The sequence below is a fragment of the Monodon monoceros genome, unplaced genomic scaffold (assembly GCF_005190385.1).
Source record: "Monodon monoceros isolate NGI ecotype Baffin Bay Population unplaced genomic scaffold, NGI_Narwhal_1 Super_Scaffold_2, whole genome shotgun sequence".
In the NCBI taxonomy this organism is placed as follows: Eukaryota; Metazoa; Chordata; class Mammalia; order Artiodactyla; family Monodontidae; genus Monodon; species Monodon monoceros.
Window position 1 is genome coordinate 92,872,913 of NW_021703776.1, and position 25,028 is coordinate 92,897,940.

General features: G+C 41.1%; 1 protein-coding gene across 4 annotated transcripts in view; it reads left to right on the forward strand.

Moving 5' to 3' along the window:
• Positions 1–25,028, forward strand: part of MGAM (maltase-glucoamylase) — a 221,947-nt gene that overhangs the window by 182,836 nt on the left and 14,083 nt on the right. For all 4 annotated transcript variants that reach the window (XM_029233412.1, XM_029233414.1, XM_029233415.1 and 1 more), the window contains 19 exons: positions 2,103–2,255; positions 3,319–3,516; positions 6,177–6,331; positions 7,432–7,600; positions 7,877–7,973; positions 8,838–8,950; positions 9,928–10,053; positions 11,421–11,549; positions 11,798–11,908; positions 12,206–12,268; positions 16,835–16,969; positions 17,438–17,525; positions 18,352–18,490; positions 19,346–19,479; positions 19,598–19,632; positions 19,726–19,842; positions 22,890–23,038; positions 23,638–23,722; positions 24,616–24,672. In XM_029233412.1, the coding sequence (XP_029089245.1) occupies positions 2,103–2,255; positions 3,319–3,516; positions 6,177–6,331; positions 7,432–7,600; positions 7,877–7,973; positions 8,838–8,950; positions 9,928–10,053; positions 11,421–11,549; positions 11,798–11,908; positions 12,206–12,268; positions 16,835–16,969; positions 17,438–17,525; positions 18,352–18,490; positions 19,346–19,479; positions 19,598–19,632; positions 19,726–19,842; positions 22,890–23,038; positions 23,638–23,722; positions 24,616–24,672 (2,253 nt within the window). The remainder of the gene's footprint in view (positions 1–2,102; positions 2,256–3,318; positions 3,517–6,176; positions 6,332–7,431; positions 7,601–7,876; positions 7,974–8,837; positions 8,951–9,927; positions 10,054–11,420; positions 11,550–11,797; positions 11,909–12,205; positions 12,269–16,834; positions 16,970–17,437; positions 17,526–18,351; positions 18,491–19,345; positions 19,480–19,597; positions 19,633–19,725; positions 19,843–22,889; positions 23,039–23,637; positions 23,723–24,615; positions 24,673–25,028) is intronic.

A 25,028-nucleotide genomic window follows, 5' to 3' on the forward strand; every position in this document is an offset into this window, starting at 1 on the left:
ATCCTTTCCCCCCAACACCCCCTGCTACAGGTGCTCCAAATGATCTGGGATTGGGAGCTGCTGGGTCAGCGTGGTTTGTGAGGGACCGTCCAAATTTGGAGAAAATAAGTAAATTTAATCTTCTACTATAATGATATATTGGTTGCATTTGACATTTTGTCTTGACAACATACATTGAGGGTGCATACATTATAAAGTTAGAAATAAAGTATTATATGGCTAGTTGTGTGTACAGAAAAGTGCAAGCCATTTGAAAGATGCACATATAAAAATAAACTAATTAAATGTTTGATAATATATTAATAAATATACAACCAAAGGAACTCTTTTATTGTTTGAATTTAGGTGGTGGAGAAACACGTGAAACTATTGGGAAGGGGACAGGCAACCCAACCCTCTAGGAAATGTTAGTGTATATTCTGCCCAATTTCATGTTCAAAGCTTAACGGAGTAATTGAGCAAACCTTTGGAGACATCAGGGCTAGAGCTGGACCTTGAAAGGTGGTACATCTGGTAGAGATTTGTTCAGCTGCAAGTGACAGGAGACTCAGCAAATTGGTATTTTAAACAAATTGGGATTTTTTCCCTTATGGGACTGGAAGTTTAGGAAGTAGTCAGTTGCTGGCATTGGTTCAGTGGCTCAAGGTTGTCAGGGTTGAGGTCTTTTCTTCTCTTGTGATTAGAAATGGTGGCTTAATTCCAGTCACTCTAGCCTTGTTAGAGAACAAATAAAAATAAACAAAGAAGAAGAAGCTGGAAGGAAAAGGGAAAGGTGAAGGTGAAGGGAAGGGAGGGGCAGGCCCTTAAATCAAGAAAGAAATACTTGGCCAATGGACTTGCACTTACCTATTAATGGCCACAGCTGTGTTACATGGCTTCAAAAAATTAGTTCTTAATCGAGAACTTTAGTGCTCTAAACTGAAATAGTAAGAAGGGAGTTTTACAGAGGGCAGGCAGCTAGCAGTAAGTTCCCCAGATAAGCACCATTTTCCTAGAAAGGGCGTTTGCTTAGATAAAGCAGTCAAGGTGGAAGTATCAGAATAAGCCAGTCTCGGGACTAAGAATAGCCTTCTGTTAGTCTGTGAGTACCGAATAACTAGAATGGGTAGGATCCACTTTTGGAAGGGGATCAGTTTGGACAGATTAACTTGTCAGATTTTGGAGGGTTTTAGGTGCCAAAATAAGAAGGATCTGATCTGATTCTCAAAGGGTCTCATATTGATCCTTGAGTCAATATGTGCCATTGTGAGAGCGTTGTTCTGGGGTGGGGTTTGAGGTACAGGGAAGAGCAAGATGAATGTAGACTGGGGAGAGGCTGGAAGAAGGATGATAATCCTTAGCATGAGATTTTTATGCCTCTAGACAAATGAGAACTTTCACTATGGAAATTACTAATTAAAGAGGAGATGACCATAAGAAAAACACATAGAAAAATATTAAATGTTTGAATTAGGGAATGGGACTCAAAGAAAATTTCAAGTCTTGAGGCTCTGGGCTTGGGGAAATTAAGAGGCTGGGATGTTAGAAATGGAAGGAAATGTAATGATTTTGCCAGCTCACCAGTTTTGCAGTTGATGAAACTGAGACCCGAGGAATTGAAATAGTTTGTCTAAGTTTCCACAGTGGAATGGAGGGGAGAACCCAGGCCACACATGATTCTTAGTTTTGTGTTCTTGCCCCTACTCCAGACCAATGGGGAATGCTGTTTGGGGAATGGAGGACAAAATGATGAGCTCAGTATGGGGTGACACCACGTGCTTGTGTGTGCTGTGCTACAAGGGGGCTGCAGAAGAGAGCCTTCCTGACAAAATAAGGAACAGAAGAGGAGTCAGGGGAGGAAAGAAAGGGGTGATTACAGAAGGTTGTAGTTGACCTGATTCTTTTCAAAATGTTATGTACAAATTCTGATAGAATTGTGCCATTTCCCCTGTGGTTACTGGTTAGATCTCTGCCCTCTCTCGCTTTGTGTAAACTCCAGTGCTGTGTTGCTTAGATTGTTGAGAGTCTGGTCTGATTCTATTTTCTTTCCTAAAAGAAGTTTCAGACCTTACAAGGTCTTTGTCCTGAGGGTACATTTGCTTGATACTTTCCCATTCTTACAGGTGGCCCTTATCACAGAAATTGATCTTGTCCTGGGAGGAATATACACGGTGGAGTGGGATGTGAAGATAAGGGATGCAGAAAAAATAGACTGTTATCCTGATGAGAATGGTGCTTCTGCAGAAAACTGTACTGCCCGCGGCTGTGTCTGGGAGGTAACCATAGTGACGGTGTTAATGTACATTAAAATCCCAGGATATTGAATATAGTTCCCTGTGCTATAGAGTAGGACCTTGTTGTTTATCCATCTTCTGTATAACAGCTTGCATCTGCTAGCCCCAAACTCACAATCCATCCCTCCCCCACCCCCCTCCCCCTTGGCAACCTCAAGTCTGTTCTTTATGTCTGTGAGTCTGTTTCTGTTTTGTAGATAGGTTTGTTTGTGTCATGGTTTAGATTCCACATATAAGTGATACTATATGGTATTTGTCTTTCTCTGTCTGATTACTTCACTCAGTACGATAATCCCTGGGTCCATCCATGTTGCTGCAAATGGCATTATTTCAGTCTTTTTTATGGCTGTGTAGTATTCCATTGTGTATATGTACCACATCTTCTTTATCCATTCTTCTGTTGATGGACATTTAGGCTGTTTCTGTGTCCTGGCTATTGTGAATATGCAGCTATGAACATAGGGGTGCATGTATCTTTTTGAATTGTAATTTTGTCTGGGTATATGCCCAGGAGTGGGATTGCTGGATCATATATCAACTCTATTTTTAGTTTTTTGAGAAAGCTCTATACTGTTTTCCACAGTGGCCACACCAATTTACATTCCCACCAACAGTGTAGGAGGGTTCCCTTTTCTTCATACCCTCTCCAGCATTTGTTATTTGTAGACTTTTTAATGATGGCCATTCCTAACATTGTGAGGTAGTACCTCATTGTAATTTTGTAAAATCCTCTACACTTAATCTACAATTTCACAAGCATAGCACCAGTGCCTATATATCACTACTTAAAATCCATAGAAAGGACAGACTTCCAAAGTAACCTGAGTTTTTATCTGGATGTGAAGAATAGGTAAGGATGGGAGTGGGACTTTTTTTTACAAATATTTTACATGGAGACCAGGAATGAAAACTGATGTCACTACCAAAGAGTATATAAGAAAATGACTGGGTTTATCTTTATCTCCCTGCAAATTGCCTTTTCTAGCCCCTTTATATCTGATAATCTTAGAACTCATGCTGAGCTGGATTTGGCTTTACTTTTCAGGTATCCGGTTCTCCTGGAGTCCCTTTTTGCTATTTTGTCAATGATCTATACTCTGTCAGTGATGTTCAGTATGACTTACATGGGGCCACAGCTGTCCTCTCCTTAAAGTCTTCGTATGCCTCCTCTTTGCCCTCTGTACCCGTGAACTCCCTCCGTCTGAATGTGACCTACCATAAGGATAACATGCTGCAGTTTAAGGTATGTGTTTACAGTATATGTGTCAAGTACCTACTTGGCACTTTTCATTTCCATTATTCTTTGCTAGTCAAGGTTACAGAACCCTGAAATCAGTCTGCTCTTCTAAGTTAGCCATGCTACAATATACTAGATCATTACCCTAAGTGTAATTGGAGACCATTGATGGAACAGTGACACCTGTTCTAAATTGCACTTTGAAACGATTTCTGTGTCTACTGTAAGGAAAGTGGTTGGGAGGTCAGGAGTGAAAAAGGAGAGACAAGTTAGGAGGCTACCAGTTAGGAAATCCAGATGAGGGACTGAGCTTAAACCAGGTACAGAAAGGAGATGGAGAAGTGGACATCTTTGAGAGAGTGAGAAGTAGCATTATGGGATCTGGTGATTAATTACATGTAGTCTATGAGGGAGACAGAAGCATCAAGACGATTACCATGTTTCTAGCTTATGTCTTTATATGGATGGTGGTGACATTAACTGGGATGGGAAAACTGAAAAGGTTTGAGCTTAGGCAAAATAAAATGATGAGTTCAGTTCTGAACACTGAATTTGGGATATATGAAATACCTACAAGAGTGTACTGATCTCTTTCTCTCCCATGATTTAATTACATCTCAGGACAAGCGATGGGCTGCTTTTGATATCTTTTTCACTATTGAATTGTAAGTTTCTCAAGGACAGGAATTTGTCCCTTCATCTCTGTGCTCCTGAAATGTAACACAAAGCTTAGGAGATAGTAAGTTCTCAAAAGTTTACTGAGAGAATAAACGAAACACTCAGGCCAGTGTGGCATTGCTTGAAATGTTCTTGACAATCTGATATCAACCTGGATAGTGAGCTCTTTCACATCTTCTAATGTAGGGATGATACTCTTTCATCTTTCTATCCTCACTGTAACACTGGCAAGTGGTAAGCGCCTAATGGGTTTGAAATAAAGGAACTTGATCAAGTTTCCAGGTTTAATTCTTTCCTATTCTACCTCCTGATTATATAGCAGCCTCTCCAAAATATTTGCCTCTTTCTTTTAATTCTCTGTGCCTTTGCATTTATATCTCTGCCAGGAAGCACTTGATTTTCATTCTGTGCTTGTTTAATGACTGAAGATCTTTTTAAGACTCAGCCTTTTCCCTCATGAAACTGTCTCAGTCTTCCAGAAACATTGTTAGACATTTCCTTTCCTATAACCTCACAATACTTCTGTATAGCTCTACATTGACATGTATCACTCAGGTAGTGTGGGCACCTCTCTTTCACTTTCCATTAGTATGTGGACTTCTTAAAAGCAATAACTGTGTCTTACTCAGTTTAGTGATCCTTCTGTCTAGTACAGTATCAGGTAAGAATATAGTAGGTACTCAGTGAATCAATTTAGACCCCATTTTTAACAAGGATATCTATGATTATTTTAATCAAGTAGAGTTCATGGGTTTTTTTTTTTGGTTTTTTGGTTTTTTTTTTTACATCTTTATTGGAGTGTAATTGCTTTACAATGGTGTGTTAGTTTCTGCTTTATAACAAAGTGAACCAGTTATACATATACATATGTTCCCATATCTCTTCCCTCTCGCGTCTCCCTCCCTCCCACCCTCCCTATCCCACCCCTCCAGGTGGTCACAAAGCACCGAGCTGATCTCCCTGTGCTCTGCGGCTGCTTCCCACTAGCTATCTATTTTACTTTTGGTAGTGTATATATGTCCATGCCACTCTCTCGCTTTGTCCCAGCTTACCCTTCCCCCTCCCCATATCCTCAAGTCCATTCTCTAGTAGGTCTGTGTCTTTATTCCTGTCTTACCCCTAGGTTCTTCATGACATTTTTTTTCTTAAATTCCATATATATGTGTTAGCATACGGTATTTGTCTTTCTCTTTCTGGCTTACTTCACTCTGTATGACAGACTCTAGGTCCATCCACCTCATTACAAATAGCTCAATTTCGTTTCTTTTTATGGCTGAGTAATATTCCATCATGTTTTTTGGGGGGGATTTTTTTTCAGTTCAGAAATGTTTTCAGGTATTCACATACAGTCACACACCACACACAAAGTAATAAAGAATATATTCATAAATTCCAGACTGATTTCCCAAGGTAGAACCAATATCAAAGGAATGTGTTTATGTAATACAGGCTTTAAAAATGAGATATGACAGGGGCTTCCCTAGTGGCACAGTGGTTGAGAGTCTGCCTGCTAATGCAGGGGACACGGGTGCGAGCCCTGGTCTGGGAGGCTCCCACATGCCGCGGGGCAACTGGGCCCGTGAGCCACAACTACTGAGCCTGCACGTCTGGAGCCTGTGCTCCACAACAAGAGAGGCCGCGACAGTGAGAGGCCCGCGCACCGCGATGAAGAGTGGCCCCTGCTTGCCACAACTAGAGAAAGCCCTCACACAGAAGCGAAGACCCAAAACAGCAAAAATAAAATAAATTAATTAATAAACTCCTACCCCCAACATCTTCTTTAAAAAAAAAAAAAAGATATGACAGACTCAGATCAAAATAGTAAATGTGATGTTGTTCTTTGATTTGTTAATTAAATTTCCAGTATCATGAGCTTAAAGAAGACAAATGTAGCGTTCAGACTCTTTGTCAAAGACATCAAGTTTCTACTAAGAGTATAGGTTTCAAGACAACTATACTTGCCTAAAATCTGTTTCCTCTGGTCCTAGATTTATGATCCCAACAACAACCGGTATGAAGTTCCAGTCCCTCTCAACATACCCAGGGTTCCATCCAGCACCTCTGAGAGTCGACTCTATGATGTCCTCATTAAGAAGAATCCTTTTGGGATTGAAATTCACCGGAAGAGTACAGGCGCTGTAATGTAAATGGCTCTTAGTCTGACTTGGAATTGATGATTACCTGTATCATTGCCAGGTCCATTGTCCTTGGGGATATCTTGCTCAAAGCAACACACTGTCCATTTCCAGATTCATGAACAAGTTATTTCCTTCTGTTCTTATGAGAAATCTTTAGTGCCCTGGGAATAATTCCTGAGGCAGCTGCATGTACCTAGGAATTCATTCAACAAATGTTTATGGGGTGCCTTCTCCATAGTACGTGGTTATAGAAGATGAGGTCTTTCCTTTTATGACAAAAAATACTAAGGAAATAACAAAAATGATTTAAGTTAAAATATGTAGCAGTTTAGATAGTGACAACTGCTATGCAGGAAAAAGAACAGGGTAATTGATAATTATGGGGAGGTTACTGCTTTTGATACTGTGGTCAGAGGTGGTCTCTCCAAGGAGGTGACATTTGAAATAGGACCTGGATGAGCAGAAGCAGCCTCCCCCATGGAGATGCGGGAGGAGTGAGAACACTTCAAGCAAATTGAGTAGTCAGTGCACAGACCAAGAAACAGGAGCAAACTTGCCTTATTAAGGGGAAAAAAGTCCAATGTGGTGGCAGTAGTATCGTAAGTAAGGAGGTGAGTGGGGGGAGATGAGGCTGGGGTCCAGGTGGCTTCAGATCAGGAATGGCCTTGAAGACGTCACAAGATGTTTCAATGAGAATCACTGAAGAATTGCAAACAGGGGTTGACATGATGTGAGATGCTTAAAAAGTAATCATTCTGGATGCTGTGTAGAAAATGGACTGTAGTGGGGCAAGGGTGGAAACTAGGCCTGCTGTGAAGTGGTGGCAGCTGAGATGGTGAGACTGATAGGATTTGGCATTCTGGAGGGACCACTAGAAGGAGGTAGTGATAGAGGAAAATAGAAGAAAGAACTGGCTCCTGGGCTTGTATAGCAAGGGAGTCTCTGATTATTTTAATCGTATAGACTTTATGTTTTGTGTGGGAGATCAACAGGGGGGTTCTGGGTGGGAGGAGGAAATCAAGAGTTCAATTTCCCTGAGAAGTCAGTTGCTTGAAGCTATTAGAACAGCCCATTTCTTTTGCAAACGTACCCTTTTGTGTTGCAGTTGGGACTCTCAGCTCCTTGGCTTCACCTTCAACGACATGTTCATCCGCATCTCCACGCGCCTCCCCTCCCAGTACCTCTATGGCTTTGGGGAAACTGAGCACACAGCCTTTCGAAGAGACTTCAACTGGAACACGTGGGGAATGTTTTCCCGAGACCAACCCCCGGGGGTAAGGGCAGAGCATTTGGGATCTATGTCTTTGCCTCTGTCCACCCACGCTGTGTATGCTTCATGTTTCCTCTTTCCAACACTCAACTTGGATGGTCACATTCTGCTTTTAGTCAAGTGGGCCAATTCTCGGCCTTCTTTGTTTCTTATGTGTTTATCTCACAGAGAAGACTAGACACACCTTACCAATCAATCTGTTGAGTTTCTTTCTCAATCTCTGTCTGTTTTCCGCCTTTGTCTTCTAACCTCCTGCCACTTCTGCCCATGACTCTCCCAGTACAAGAAGAATTCCTATGGTGTCCACCCCTACTACATGGCACTGGAGGAGGATGGCAATGCCCATGGGGTCCTGCTGCTGAACAGCAACGCCATGGGTAAGATGATGCTGGCATCTGCCCTTATTTTTCTGAATCAGTCATCCTTGGGGAACTTTAGAATGTGTTTGATCATGTGGCCCCTGAAGTCAAAATTACTATCTTGTTGAGAGTGCTTTTTATTTTTTTTCTTCATTCTCTTTAGCAGTTCTGTTTATTTCAATTCAGTAACGTGTAGTAATAAGGATTAACTCTTATTTGGCATAAACAACGTAAGAAGGGGTAGCAAAACCAAGCAAGTCCCAAGTATCCTGGAGGTCAGCCAGTGGGAGCCACTAATATAATTTGAATTAGTGATGAAGCTGGGGGTCAGAGCACTCACTCTGGGGGTACGAGGGTGTAAAGAAAATTTGCGTGGTATATTGGAAAGGGGATGGAAAATCAGGAACTGGGGTTAAAAAGCATGCTTGTGAAAACTGGTGAAATCTGAATATGGCCTCTACCTGAGTTAATAGTATTATATCAACATCAGTTTCCTGGTTTTGACAATGTACAATGGTTATGTAAGAAGTTATCATTGGGGGAAGCTGGGTGAATTGTCCAAGAGAACTCTTAGTACTATTTTTGCAACTTCTTGTAAGTTTTAAACTATTCTGAAATAAAAATGATAATAACAATTTTAAAAGAGCAGAAGGACAAAACATATAATAAGGTAATAAGTGCATGAAAGGGAAGAAAGTCCAGGCACAGATTACCCTGCAGACCTTCACTTAACTTTTTAAATTCTGTGTAGGTATAGTACAAAATACCTTCTGTCAGTACTCTACAATAAGGAGGCATAGGAAGAGGGAGAATGTATGAATTTCAGGGGTAATTTCTCACTTGAAGGTTTCCATATTGATTGGTATTTTCCTACATTTCCAGATGTGACATTCCAGCCCTTGCCTGCCTTGACGTACCGTACCACAGGAGGAATTCTGGACTTCTATGTCTTCTTGGGGCCGACTCCAGAGCTTGTCACTCAGCAGTACACTGAGGTAGGAGGGAATTCAGCTAGTTACCAAGTATTTACACAGCACGTTCTGTAGTTCTTAGATGATAACTAGAATTGTTGGTCTTTCTGGGAGGCAGGTAGGCTATAGAATAAGGAACAATAAATACATCCTGATAACCATTATATTCGTAGCCTCTCAGAGCATTGCAGACTAGCAGAGGTATCAAAAGTAGTGGTGCCACTGGCGGTGGTTGGTAGTGACAGTGGTAATAGTGGTGATGGTGATGGTGGTGGTGGTGGTGGTGATGATGGTGGTGGTGGTGATGGTGATGATGGTGGTGGCAGTGAGGGTGGTGGCAGTGACAGTGGTAGTAGTGGCGATGGTGGTAATGGTGGTGGTGGTGATGATGGTGGTGGCAGTGGTGGCAGTGAGGGTGGTGGCAGTGAGGGTGGTGATTGTGGTGATGAGGGTTGTGGTCATAGTGGTCCCAACAGTTGCTTTGGCAGCAGCAACAAACACAGACATAAAACTTACTATATGTCACTGATATATTACTTGTTGCATGTCAGAGCACTTTACTTACGTTAACTCATTCAGTCTTCACAAAAACACTATGAAACAAATATATTATTATCCTCAATTTACAAGCGAAGAAACAGATAGAGAAGAGGCTATTCCACTTTTGCCCAGAGTCACATAGCCAGCAGAGACTGGATCCCATATGGTCACCCAGACATTTTGGTATGTTGCTTCTGAATTTCGTGTTCTTAACCAGTAAGCCGGTCTGCCACTAGGAATCAGAGCAAAATCAGGTTTTCCAAAACTCCTGGGGAGAGAGGTCAAGTCTGGCAGGAAGCTTCCTCCAAGTTATCTCAGTGGCTCTGCATCCTCTTAGTTTCTCTCTGGATTTGAATTTGTTGATTATCTAACTGGGGACACTGGAAAAATATTCTTATTACTTTGTGTACAACTTTAACCCAGATTCTTCTTAAGGACTAAATTTTCTGTTTATTTTCTAGTTGATTGGTCGGCCAGTGATGGTTCCTTATTGGTCCTTGGGGTTTCAGCTGTGTCGCTATGGATACAAGAACGACGCTGAGATTGGTAGCTTGTATGATGAGATGGTGGCTGCCCAGATCCCATATGTACGTTGTCAGTCTGTGGGGTACTGGCTCTGGGACCGCATGGCCAACCCTGGTCTCTGTATCTGGATTAGTTTGTCTGATTTTTATCAGGTTCTATAAAATTACAAAGTACTTTCTCATACAGTGTCACACTCAGCCTCACCCCTACCCAGTAGTAATATAAGGGGGGGGGTCATTGTCCCCAACTTGAAGACTCACAGTGATTTGCCAAAGGAGGAGGGCATTGGGTCAGCCCGAGGGCTCTTTCTGCTAGATCATGCTTCCGTTTCTTTCACATGACTTCACAACATCTAGTCAAAAACATTCTTGCTACTGTAAAAATGTTGCCCAGAGAGTAGTTTTGCTTAATTAAAAGAAATTGACCGGGTTTCCCTGGTGGCGCAGTGGTTGAGAGCCCGCCTGCCGATGCAGGGGACGCGGGTTCGTGCCCTGGTCCGGGAAGATCCCACGTGCCACGGAGCGGCTGGGCCCGTGAGCCATGGCTGCTGAGCCTGTGCGTCTGGAGCCTGTGCTCCGCAACGGGAGAGGCCACAACAGTGAGAGGCCTGCGTACCGAAAAAAGAAAAAAAAGAAATTGACCCAAATTCAGTCAGACCACTGTGTGTGTAGCTACAACCTCAGTTCCAACGCTTTGCTGGCACTGCAGCCCAGTGTTCCCACAGCTTTGAGCTAATGCCTGGTTGAATGTAGGGATCTTGGGACTGGTTTCCAGAGGAAATAATTATGGAAACAAACTCCACCTTCACTTGAAGATGAGAGGGGTCCACTAATCAGACAATTGGTCCCATAAACCATTTACATACTTAATTTTATTCTATTGATTTTTCTATTGTTTATGATTGTTCCTACTAACGGAAAGTATAGCGTGCAATATTTTATTCTTAATAAGAAAGCTGTGTCTGATAACCCCCAGGATTAGTGATTCCAAAGCAATTACAGTTGCTTTTGTTTGTTTTGTTTTAATGGGCGTACTATCCATGTTGTATTAGTACCGGGTAGTTTACATTATGTTATTTTTTCTGAGTATGAGCCACTGATACCAGGGGCAGCCTCTGGGGATGGGGTGGTGGCCACAATCGCTCCTTGTATTGGCCCTTCACAAGGCACTTCCATCTGCTGCTTTCATTTATCTCACAGCCTTGCCAGTTCGGCATTATCATCCTATTTTTTGCAAATTTAGTTTTTTTCTATTTTACTACTCAAAATTTGAAAATTAGGTGAATTTTCCAGAACCTAATACCTAACAAATAACAGAGGTGGGATTTGAAAGAATCAAAAAGATGCCGACTGAAATTCACCATTGGTTAGTGGAGCGTTGTTCTCACGTGGAACCTGGGCTTTTGCAAGTTTCCTTTGTCCTCCTCCAGGACGTGCAGTATGCGGACATCGACTACATGGAGCGGCAGCTGGACTTCACCCTCAGCCCCGAGTTTGAGGGGCTTCCAGCTCTGATTACTCGAATGAAGGCCGATGGGATGCGGGTCATCCTCATTCTGGTGAGTCCCTGTGTGAATGGGCGGAGTCTGTTTGGAAGAGTGAATGGGATTTGGTGCAGAAAGCTTTATACTTGTGTTTTCTTCCATGCTACGAGTAGAGAAGTTGAGGTTCAGTAAGAAAAGTGTATTTCCCTGGATTCACAGAAGCTCTACAGCTCAGGTGGAAGCTGATGCCTCCGCTTTTGAAGAGTTCTCCATTTTTCTACCCTGGCTTTGGTTTTCTCACCTGACCTGTGCTTTGATTTCAGGACCCAGCCATTTCTGGCAACGAGACAAAGCCCTATCCCCCTTTCACACGGGGTGTGGAGGACGATGTCTTCATCAAAGATCCGAATGATGGAAACATTATTTGGGGAAAGGTATGTTCTGAGTAGTGATCCACTAATCCCCACACTGTTAGTGTGTTTGTACTTTTTTTTTTTTCTTTTCTGTTTGGACTCTGAGGTCAGAAATTGTCATTTTCTCCATCAGTATTTGTCACCACTGTTAAGGAATTTTAAAGGAATGTTTGTGCATTGTGAGATCCACTTTTCTTTAGATCAACCCTACAAGAAAATCAAATTATCACCTGTAGGACATGGTTTATAGTTTCTTAGGAAATGCTATATAAGAGAGATTATCTAGTGCATTGCTTTTAAACATTTTTCTCTTCACAGGTCTGGCCTGATTTTCCCGATATTGTTATCAACAGTTCTCTAGACTGGGAAAGTCAAGTGGAGGTAAAGGGCCTGTATGGATGTTGGATGAAATCAGCGTTGCCAGGAAGGTGCAGCCATACTTAGGATACTGGACATCCCCATGGCATGGGCATGGGCGCGAGATGAGGAAACTTACGTAGGGAACATGTCCTGTGTGTCTGTCTGTGTGCCAGTCACTTTACATGCCAATATTTTACCCCAATTGGGAGGTAGATATTATTATACTTTGCATAACTAAGACTCAGAGAGTTTAAATTACTTCTGTCCATGCTTTTAGGTGACAGAGTGGTGATTTCCAATCCAAGGCTGTCAGATTGCAAACATCCATGAAATTTCTGCTGAATGATACCTCGAAGAAACAATGCCTTTTGCCTGAATTAGTGTATTTATTGTTGTTTTCATTATTGTTGTATTTGCAGTTGTTTTTGCCTTGCGTATCCCTTTTAAACAGTCTCCCACCCCTGTCTTTAGTGATTGGGTAATTTTCTCTATACCTCTTTTTTTTCATGGACAGGCTTTTCCATCTTCTCTCTTACAAATCCCCCCATCTTTCCTTGGGTTTCCCAACTTTGATCTTATCTCCCAGTTTCCAGCCATCTGTTAAAACTTGCAGTCTCCTGGAAACAGGTTCTTACTTGTAATGGATCTCAGATGAGGATCCAAGGAAGAGAACCTAGCTTGCTGTAATCTCTGTTGCTTCTCACAGAAGATCACTTGAAGCTTCATGGTCCAGGCAGCCCACATGGACATAGGAATCCACCAGAGAAGTTCAGGGTCATGGGCTCCTTGACTTTATTTATTTAGTTTTTAGTATTTTCCGCCAGCTTAATGGCGTTTAATTAACAAATAAAATTGTATATATGTAAAGTGTACAATGTGATAATTTGATATACATATATATCATGAAATGATTATGAGAATCAGGTTAAGTAACGCATCCATCATTTCACGTAGTTGCCATTTGTGTACTGTGTGGTGAGAATGTTTAAGATCTACTCTCTTAGCAACTTTTAAGTATACGATACAGTATTATTAACGACAATCACCATGTTGTACATTAGGCTCAGAAATGTATTCATCTTATAAATGAAGGCTTGCCACCTTTGACCAGCATCTCCTCATTTCCCCCACCTCCTGACACCTGGTAATCACCACTCTACTCTCTGTTTCTATGAGTTCAACTTTTTTTTTTTTTTTCAGATTCCACATATAAGTGAGATCATACAGAATTTGTCTTTCTCTGTCTGGCTTATTTCACTCAGAATAATGCCTTCTAGGTTTATCCATTTTGTTGCAAATGGCAGGTTTTCCTTCTTTCTCATAGCTGAATAATATTCCATTGTATGTATAGACACCACACATTCTTTATCCATTCATCTGTGGACAGACACTTAGGTTACTTCAACATCTTGGCTATTGTGAATAAATACTGCAGTGAACATGGGAGTACAGATATCTCTTCAAGATGCTGATTTTGCTTCCTTCAGGATATATACGCAGAAGTAGAATTGCTGGATCATACAGTAGTTCTATTTTTAATTTTTTGAGGGAATGCCATACTATTGAGTTGGCCAAAAAGTTTGTTCTGGTTTTTCCGTAACATCTTACGGAAAAACCCTAACGAAGTTTTTGCTAACCCAGTATTTTCTGTAGTGGCTGTACCAATTTATGTTCCCCCCAGCAGTGCGCAGGGTTCCCTTTTCTTCATATCCCTGCCAACACTTGTTATCTCTCATCTTTTTCATAAAAGCTGTCCTAACAGATTATGATTGTGGTTTTGATTTGCATTTCCTTGATGATTAGTGTTGCTGAGAACCTTTTCATGTACCTGTTGGCCATTTGTATGCCTTCTTTGGAAATATGTCTGTTCAGGTCCTTTGTCCATTTTTAAATCAATATATTTGTGGGTTGTTTTTCTGTTTTTTGGGGTTTTTTTGCTATTGAGTTGTATAAGCTCCTTATATACTTTCGATATTAACTCATCAGGTATTTGATTTACAAATATTTTCTCCCATTCTGTAAGTTGCCTTTTCATTTTGTTGATTGTTTCCTTAACTGTGGATAAGCTTTTTAGTTTGATGTAATCCCACTGGTTTATTTTTGCTTTTGTTGCTTGTGCTTTTGGTGTCAAATCCAAAAAAATCATTGCCAAGACCAATGTCAAGGAGCTTTTTCCTGTGTTTTCTTCTAGGAGTTTTATGGTTTCAGGTTTTCCATTTAAGTCTTTAATTCATTTTGAATTAATTTTTGTGAGCAGTGTAAGATAGGAGTCCAGTTTCATTCTTTTGCATGTGGATATCCATGTTTTCCTTTTTTCTTAGATTCATCCCCCACCCTCCCCCCACCGCCACTTTCCCCCCTTGGTGTCCATACGTTTGTTTTCTACATATCCACGTTTTTCTAACACTGTTAACAGAAAACTGTCCTTTCCCCATTTGTGTTCTTGACACCCTTGTCAAAGATTAATTGACTGCAGATGTGTGGGTTTATTTCTGGGCTTTCTGTTCTGTTCCACTGGTCTATGTGTCTGTTTTTATGGCAGTACCATGACTTTTAAATCAGTATGCTGGGGAGAGGGCCACTTCAGCAATCAAGAAGTTGGCTACCACTGTGTGAGCCCTACAGTGCATCGGCCATTAGTGGCAATACTGCCACCTTGAGGGCATTTGGAAATCTGTGGGACAGTTTTGATTATTGCAAGGGGAGCACCAAGTGACATTTTGTAGGCAGTGACCAGGGATGCCCAATTACAGGGGATTTTCCACCAAGAATTCTCCTGCCCTAAATGCCAGTTGTGCCCCTGATGAGAAATACTTCATTAGGGGGTCGCAATGTTTGTTAGGTAGCACATAAGATATTCTCAATAGATAGAATGATTTTAACTATTTATATTAATAAGACCCACTTGATGAGATTAGTGGGCCTGAGGCCACTGGATCTGAAGCTTAGATGTTTAATACAGTAAGCCTGGCATGGAGCCTAGGAATTGCATCTTGGTAGCACACAATGGATTGTGGTAAGTAATCCTGGGACCAGACATGCAAGTGGGTACATCATGTATTGAGGACTAGGGAAAGTGAGGACAGAAGCAATGAGGCAAAGGTGGAATACAGACAGGAGTGAGGCAGAGCCAGTACCTTGGAGAACAGCAGAACATTTTTAATTTAATGGGTAAGGGTCAGAGCACCTTTAGTGGGGTTAATAAATCATAGTCAGGTTTCTCACTTGTATCTCATTTGGGATTCAGTTATCACTTGGACACGGCTGGTATTGACTCTGTTTATTCCAATTCTCCACTTCCCTCCTCTACCCCATGTTTCTAACCCTGCCTGAGCTGGAGCTCTCTGTTTCTGGTGAAAGGTTCTATTTTGTTGGGTCCATGTTTCTACCTCCATTTTCTAACAAAAAGGCAACCTTGGCATGCCTCCCTTTCACGAGATGCTCAGTGGTGTGGCTCACTACCTCAAAAGTTCTCTGTGAGCTGGATCCCTGTACACTAATCCATTTCTGGTTTTTTCTTTGTGTTCTTTTTGGCCTTTTTTCTAGACATTTGGATTCCACTTGCCTTTTGCCTATCATGTTTAGGTACTGGAGGTTCCCTAGACCAAGTCCTTTTTCTGTTGTTTCCTCCCCACCCACACTTTTGCCACCAGCATTATTTAACTTTTTAACTCTTGAAATGCACTGATGAACACAGAGGAACCAATTTACTGAGACATACAAACGACCATAAAGCTCCATAACAAGCATCATAGCTATATAGAAAGTTAAGAATATTTGCTATTGCTAAGTGGTGTGAATCTACAATTATGCTCTAAACATTTATCTTATGTCAGCTACTAAGCTAAGCATGGTTGGGGAATACAAAGGTCAACAAGGGCCTTGCTCTCAAAGGGGCTATAGTTCAGGAGTTATACCTTGGGTCCATTTTCCAGGTTAAAATAAAGACAGTTTTTTATTATTTGAAGAAGATAAGAGAAAGGGGAGTTGAAACTTCCTCTTTAAGTCCCCCCAATTTAGTTGACACACAACTGCACTTTTCAAGTGATTCTGAAACCATAGAAAACCCAGATACATATTAGTTAGATAGTCTTATGTAATAAAATGCAGTCTTACCTCTCACCCTTTTTTCCTACTGGGAATGAGATAGGAGAGGATCAGCTGGATGTTTCTTTACAACCTGTTGACAATGCATCTGCTGTCTGCCCCTTTCAAGCTGCAGTCTCCCTGGCTCATGCTTTGTCTTTGAGGAGTGCTTAGGAAATCGCAGGACAGAAGTTGAGGGGTGGGTATCTAACGATAGAAAAAGTGAGTTCAGGGTGTTGATGGCTACCATTCATGTTGATACAAAGAGGAAAACAGTCTGTGGATGCTTTCCAAATGATAAGAAGGTGTCTCATTTGTGCTCATTTCTGTTCTTTGAGCTCATTGTATTTCAAATAAGCTAAGAACATTACTTAAGCTCATAACTTTGGATTAACTATCACCACACAGTATAGGCTTTGCATGAGTTAAGCTTTTAGGAAATGCCTGTTTTCTGTCTAATATATTTGTTTGGGACAAATAAATTGTATTTACTTTTTACAGCAATACCGAGCTTATGTGGCCTTCCCAGACTTTTTCCGTAATTCAACCATCACATGGTGGAAAAGGGAGTTGAGAGAAATGTACACCAATCCACGGGATCCAGAGAAGAGCTTGAAGTTTGATGGCATATGGATTGTAAGTGTGTGTGTTTGTGTCTGTGTACATGGGGATAGGTGTGTTTCTATCTCTGTGTGCCTAAGCATATGTATTACTGACCTTTAATCAAAAGGGGTAATAATCATCCAAGAAAGACTTTGGACATATCAGACTGCAGTTCCTCCAATCTGGAGTGGACCATTCTGATACTCCTCATACCTTGTACCTTGTCTGAAGTTCTTGCTGTAGAATTCCAAGCTGATTACCAGGAATTCCTTGGAACTGAGCCTTCCTCACACCCTGAGTGAGAATTTTTTTTCAAATCCACCAGCCAGTCATTCTGTAGGGCTTAATTGATCTTTTTCAAGCTGGATTTGATGAATCTCCCTGGGCTGGTATCTGTGGAATTACTGGATGGTGAACAATTATTCTCTGCTTCCTTGTCTCTGAGTTAACAGTATATAATTCTTTTTAAAAGTAAAGTATTCCTGTGTTGGACATTTCTAGGATATGAATGAACCGGCAAGCTTCGTGAGTGGGGCAGTCCCTCCAGGCTGCAAGGATGCCTGTCTGAACCACCCTCCCTACATGCCATGTAAGGACCCTTGGCCTCTTCTACTGGCAGCGCCATGGCTGCAGGGAATGAGCTGCAGGAGTCCAGCAGCCAGACATTTATCCTGATGTTCAGGGACATCCTGACTGACACTCTGGTTTTGGGGGGACCAAAGACAAACACACTCCAAGAACTTTACCCAGTTGGGTGTGGGCAAGTTATTGGCCCCTTTGGGTAAGTTTCTCAAATTTTTTTCAAAAAACAGTTAACTGTGGTGATGTCTCCAAAGGATCCCACAGCTAGGTGTCTTACTTCTTCAGGCTCATGTTAATCCCTCCACAGGAATTTATTGTGTCACCAGTGGGTGGAAAGTAATGGCCTCACCTTATCATGGAGTCAATGACTTTGGCATTGTACTTGTGTTCATATCTTGGTTCCGGAAATTATACTCTCTATGAGTTGTGTGACCTTTAGCAGATTACTTGCTATTTTCTAATCTCAGTTTTTTAAACTGTTAAAGGAAGATAATGATATCTTCTCCATAGAACTATGATAAGAATTACATAAAATAACATACATGTTAAAAGCCTAGGTTGGAGCCTGTCACTCAGTAAGTGTTTGACAACTGCGTTCTTCCCCATGCCCCTGCTTTCTCCCGGGGAACCCTCCGGGGCCCTGGATGTTGAAAACACCCGCGAGTGCCACTGTAGCTCAGAGCCGTGCATGTTTCCATGCCCCTGGGGAGGAGAGGGACCCATGCAGGGGTCAAGCTAGTCTTATGATCCAGAGTCCAATCCCATGAGGAGAGGTCAAGGATAAACAGGATCAGGCAGGGGTGGATTTCACATCACTAGATCTTTCTCCTCAGATTTGGAGTCCAGGGACAGGGGCCTGAGCAGCAAGACCCTGTGCATGGAGAGCCAGCAGCTCCTGCCTGACGGCTCCCCGGTGCGGCACTACGACGTGCACAGCCTGTACGGGTGGGCCCAGACCAGACCCACGTACGAGTGAGTCATCAACTGCCTTCTGCAGTCGGGACAGCCTGCAGGGACGGCCAGGGACTGATGAAGCTACACTGCTCGTCCTTTCATTCCCTCTTCCAAGAGTTAAGAAGACTTTAATTATAGCTCTGTCGCAATTCTCATTTATTAAATACTCATGAGCATGGAGCCAGACCCTGTGATCCTAGTTAGCAGGACAGATTTAAATAAGGCGTGGTCCTTATTTAAGTAAGAGACTAATAGTCCTAGTGGAGGAAATACACGTGGAGACATAAGACATAAGACACCACTCAGCGTGGATGATGCTATAATAACTTTACTTATTGTAAGGGAACACAGAGGACTGGATACCTCTTTCCTTTTTTTCAAAAGTGACTCATCTCTATTAGAATTTATTTTTGTCACTCTTGTTGGGTAGCCAACTGGTGTTCTACTTAATTATCACTGTCCCATTTTGTGTGCTCATTCCATGCTTAATAACAAATATCCTAAGGAAAGTCTTATAAAGGAATTCATCTTCTTCTTTCCCAAATATATAAAACTAAGTATTGAGTAAATAAATAGCAAAATTTAGTGATTACCTATTATTTTTAGGTGATCTGGTGAGTTTATTACATTGTGAAGTTTTTTTTTATATGAAACACTATAAAACACAACGTAAAGACACAACTTTTAATATTATCACCATCATATGGAGTCAGTCAGTGAGGAACCTCATGGCTTAGATTTCCATATTCCCTTCTGTGACACAGGAGATATTTTGTCACCATGCCCTGGGCTCAGGAGCTCTGGGAGGAGAAGGTTTGTGGCCTTTCCTCACCTGCTGTGCCCTAAATCACCCCCTTGTTCCCCTCCGAGCAGAGCTGTGCAGGAGGTGACGGGACAGCGAGGGATCGTCATCACTCGCTCCACTTTTCCTTCTTCTGGCCGCTGGGGAGGACACTGGCTGGGTGACAACACGGCCGCGTGGGACCAGCTGAGGAAATCTATCATTGGTGTGTGGGCTGCTGGGAGAGGAGAGGAGTTGGGGTCTTTGATCAAGGCTTCTCCAAGGAGGGAAGAGGAGGCAGGTCATGAGTGCCTTGTCTGACACAGCTGTGGTTCTCGTTGCAGGCATGATGGAGTTTAGCCTCTTCGGCGTATCCTTTGTAAGCGTCCTTTGGAGTACTCCCAATCACCAAGCAGATGGTGATATCTTTCAGAAATCATTAACGGGCCCATTTTATTCTACCCTGTTTCAGACAGGAGCGGATATTTGTGGATTCTTTCAAGATGCTGAATATGAAATGTGTGCTCGCTGGATGCAGCTGGGGGCCTTTTACCCCTTCTCGAGGAACCACAACAGCATTGGGGCCAGGGTAGGACATTGAGCTCAGAGCTCAAAAGTTCTGTGTCACCAGGAACACAGACTCCCTTTTTGAACGACAAGTAATGTAGTCTATATTCCCCAAGGACATCTTCAAAACCGTTAAACCCTCGTGTTTCTTTTTTTTAATTTGATATACTTATATATTGTGAAATGATTATCACAGTAGGGTCAGTTAACACCTCCATCATGTCACATAATTACCATTTCTTTTTTGTTGTGAGAACATTTAATATCTACGCTCTTAGCAACTTTCAAGTGTATAATACAGTATTGTTAACTATGGACACCATGCTGTACATTATATCGCCAGAAATATTTAATTTATAACAAGAAGTTTTTACTCTTTGACCAACATCTCCCCATTTCTCTCACCTCCCAGCCCCTGATAACTACCATTCCAAGTCCTAAGAGGGAAGTTTATAGAAAAAGGAAAGATATCAAATAAGCAACCTAACTTTACACCTCAAGGAGCTAGCAAAAGAAGAACAAACTAAGCCCAAAGTTAGCAGAAGAATGGAAATAACAAAGATCAGAGCAGAAATAAATAAAATAGAGACCAGAAAATAGATCAGTGAAACTAAGAGCTGATTCTTTGAAAAGGTAAACAAAATTGACAACCCTTTAGCTAGATTTCTTAAGACAAAAACAGAGGAAGCTCAAATATAAATAAAATTGTAAATGAAAAAGGAGACATTATAACTGATACCACAGAAATATAAAAGATCATAAGAGACTACTATGAACAATTATATACTGACAAATTGGACAACCTGGTTGAAATGGATAAATTTCTAGAAACATGAACCTACCAAGACTGAATTATGAAGAGCTAGAAAATCTGAACAGACCAGTAATGAGTAAGGAGATCAGTAATCAAAAATCTCCCAACAAAGAAGAGCCCAGGACCAGATGGTTTCCCTGGTGAAGTCTGTAAAACATTTTAAAAAGAATTAATGCCAATACTTCTCACCTCCAAAAAATTAAAGGTTTGGGAACACTGCCAAACTAATTTTACAAGAACAGCATTACCCTGATACATAAGCAGATAAGGACACTACAAGAAAAGAAAAAGAGGCCAATATACTACAAGAAAAGAAAAACAGGCCAATATCCCTGATGAATATAGTTCTAAAACGTTTTAACAGAATATTAGTACAATGAATTTGACAGCACACTGAAAGAATGATGCATCATGATCAAGTGGGGTTTAACCGTGGGATGCAAGGATGGTTCAATATATGCAAATCATGTGATATACCACATTAATAGAATAAAAGATAAAAGTCATATGATCATCTTAATAGGTGCAGGAAAAAAAAAGACTTGACAAATACAACATCCTTTCATGATTAAAAACTCTCAACAAATTGAGTATAGAAGGAATGTACCTCAACATAATAAAGGCCGTATATGACAAGCTCACAGCTAATATTATACTCAACAGTGAAAAGTTGAAAGCTTTTTCTCTTAAGATCAGGACAAAGAGAAGGGTTCCCACTCTCACTACTACTATTCAACATAGTACTGGAAGTCCTAGTCAAAGCCATCAGATGAGAAAGAAAAAAGCATTCAAATCATAAGGGAAGAAGTAAAATGGTCTCTGTTTACAGTTTATATGAACTTATATACAGAAAATCCTAAAGATGTCACCAAAAAACTATTAGAAACCAATCAATGAATTCAGTGAAGTTGCACAATATAAAATCAACATACAGAAATCAATTGCCTTTCTATACACTAACAGTGAAATATCTGAAAAAGGAATAAAGAAAACAATCCCATTCACAATCGCATCAGAACACAATAAAGTACTTAGCAATAAACTTAACCAAGAAGGTGAAAGATCTGTACACTGAAAACTGTAAGACATTGATGAAAGAGACAAGTGGAAAAATATTTTGTGTTCTTGGAACAGAAGAATTAACATTGTTAAACTGTCCATACTAAAACCATCTATGAAGTCAATGTAATTCCAATCAAAATTCTAATGTGATTTTTCACGGAAATAGAAAAAAAATCCTAAAAGTTGTATGGCATTACAAAAGACCACAGACAACTAAAGCAGTCCTGAGAAAGAACAAAGCTAGAGGCATCAGGCCTCCTGATTTCAAACTATATTACAAAGCTATAATAATCAAAACTACATGGTCTAGTAATCAAAACAGTATGATATTGGCATAAGAAATAGACTAATAGACCAATGGAACAGAATCAGAGCCCAGAAATAAACCTTTGCATGTACTGTCAACTAATATTTGACAAGAGAGCCAAAAATACTCTGTGGAGAAAACATAGTCTCCTTAATGCATGATGTTGGTAAAACTAGATAATCACAGGCACACTCACAAAAATAACTCAAATCTTACCACACTCACAAAAAAATTAACTCAAAATGGATTAAGACCTGAAACCATAAAACTCCTAGAAGAAAACATAGGGAAAAATCTACATTACATTGTTCTTGGCAATTTTTTTTTTGATATGACACCAAAAGCACAAAGAACAGAAGCAAAATTTAAAAAGTGGGACTACATCACACTAAAAAGCTTCTGCATGGAATCAACAAAATGAAAAGACAACCCACAGATTGGGAGAAAATACTTGCAAACTATGTATCTGATAAAGGGTTAATATCTAAAATATATAAGGCACTCATACAACTCAATAGCAAAAAAAAAAAAAAATCTGATTTAAAAATGGGCAGAGGAACTGAATAGACATTTTTCCAAAGAAGATACACAAATAGCCAACAAGTACATGAAAAAATCCTCATGTTTCAATGAATCAGTATTCTTTCAGTTTGGGCATTGTACCAAATATATACCCTACCCCCCATTTCTTATGGGGAACTTTTTCAGCTGTCCTGGGAAAGCTTCAGTGACCTCTTTTGGTCTATTAAAAATATTCTTTGAGTCTCATCTATAGTCATCGTTGGTTTAGCTTTGTTTGATCTTCATTTGGAATAAATGTTCAGTTATCTCCTTACGTCCCCCAGGTCCCCTAAGTTGAGCCCTGAACACTTTTTTTTCTCCTTAGAGGCAAGACCCTGTGTCCTGGGATTCTACCTTTGTGACTATCTCCAGAAGTGTCCTGCAGACCAGATACACCCTGTTGCCATATCTGTACACCCTGATGCACAGGGCCAACACGGAGGGCAGCACTGTCGTGCGGCCTCTTCTCCATGAGTGAGTGTATAGCAAGGATACCAAAGACTAAGTGATAATTTTATTCTATATGGTGGCAGTTGAAGAAAACAATTCTTCCAAATTAAAGGCATGACTGCCTTTGCCAAAAGCTCTCTAGGCACAGACCGTACATTATGACTCCTTTTAGCATGGTGTCAGTCACACCTTAGATCTTTGGTAAAAGACTACTGATTTTTTTTGAAAAATTTCAAAATGATATACAGTACAACACAGAATAATTTCTTTCTAATTTGGGCCTGTAAAGACCTACGTATCCTTTATAGTAGCTCAGGTCACGAATCCAGGGGGATATCTGAGGAATGGACCATTCTTGTGTTAAAATGTGCTGTGGTTAAGAAACGTGTGGAGACATTGATAGGTGAGAACGTGTCTAAATCCAACCATTTCTGGGGTTTGAAGAACATGACATGTAGAAAGTGAGCATGCATCTAATTATGGTTGACCTAGGGAAAGAATAAAGGATGGCATAGGATGCGGCTGGATTTCCAACTTGGGTCTGAACTTGAGGAGTGTCTTCAAGGCCTCCATCTGGAGTCCTGTAGGGGTCCTAACTGTGGCACCTTGGTTTCCCTCTCCAGGTTTGTGTCAGACCAGGTGACCTGGGATGTAGACAGTCAGTTCCTTCTGGGCCCAGCCTTCCTGGTCAGCCCTGTCCTGGAGCCTGTGAGTATGGAGGCCTCTGATGAATAGAGGATCCCAGCTATGAGGCCGGTGACTAGTCGAAGAGAAGAGGCCTCATCTGATGGGGTCCTGAGATGTGGTTTCTTATTCTACCTCTGTCTCTTCCTCTCCCTCTGAGCTGCAGTTCATTACTTAGGCGTTCTGGTCCTCAGCTCCCTCATCTTTAAAATCAGTATAACGAGTTCTGATTCATTGGATAATCAAGAAGGAAAAAACCCTTTGATATATTTGAAGATATAATCATTTCTTCTTTAACTGCAAGAAGGAGTCTGAGTCAGGTGGGGACAGTACTATAAGGAAATCCTTGCTATCCTCTATCACCATTAAAACAAAGCTTTTCAGAAGGATTGTTTGTGTATACTTTTGTATACAGAGCAATGTGTATACTTTTGTTGCTGGCTAGCTCTTCCCTTCCTCCAAAAGGGGTCCTCAGGCATCAATGATTAGGCTTTTGATTAAAATAACAGTTAACCGGATCTTCTCCAAAACTTACTGCACTAGTCATAATTTCTGAAGTACTGGTGCCGTAAACCTACAATTTTTTTTTCTGCTCTAGACCCAGCCTCAGTTTGTCTCTTTAGAGAGGGTATGGGATAAGTCTATAAGTAAATGATGATTTTTTTTTCCCCCCTTAAGTCCCGGATCCCAAAGGGTGTTACAGAAGCCACCATTTTTGGTTAGGCAGATCTCCCCAGTTTGAGAAGGGATCCGAGAAGGGAGCCTTTACCAACACTGGTGACCTCTAGAGAGAAGAGGCCTGTGGGTCCAAGGCCATTACATTGTTTTGACCCCTTTACTCTGCAAATGGTTACTCTGCCCTAGAGAGCTGAGCCTACTGCTCATGCCTTGTTTTTTTTTTTGTTGTTTAATTTTAGAATGCCAGAAATGTCACTGCATATTTCCCTAGAGCCCGCTGGTATGATTACTACACGGTAAGTTTTTCTGATTGTTTCTATACAACCTGGGGAAATGATAGCATGCACAGGCTTTAGAATCTGACAGACCTCAGGTCAAATTCTGGCTCCGTAACCCACTTGTTGTGTGTCTTGGACATGTCACTTTTAACCTTGTAGCCTCATCTTTCTCACCTTCACATGGGGAAAGACCGCTTCCTCACAGAATTGTTCTGAAATGTGTGAAAGCATCTCCTGTAGTGCCTGAATTGTTCTGAATTGTTCTGAAATGTGTGAAAGCATCTCCTGTAGTGCCTGGCTTTTTGTGGGTGTTCTTTATGTGTTAGTTTTTATCTTTCCTCATACCACCACTATTCACAGTGGTGTAAAATGGT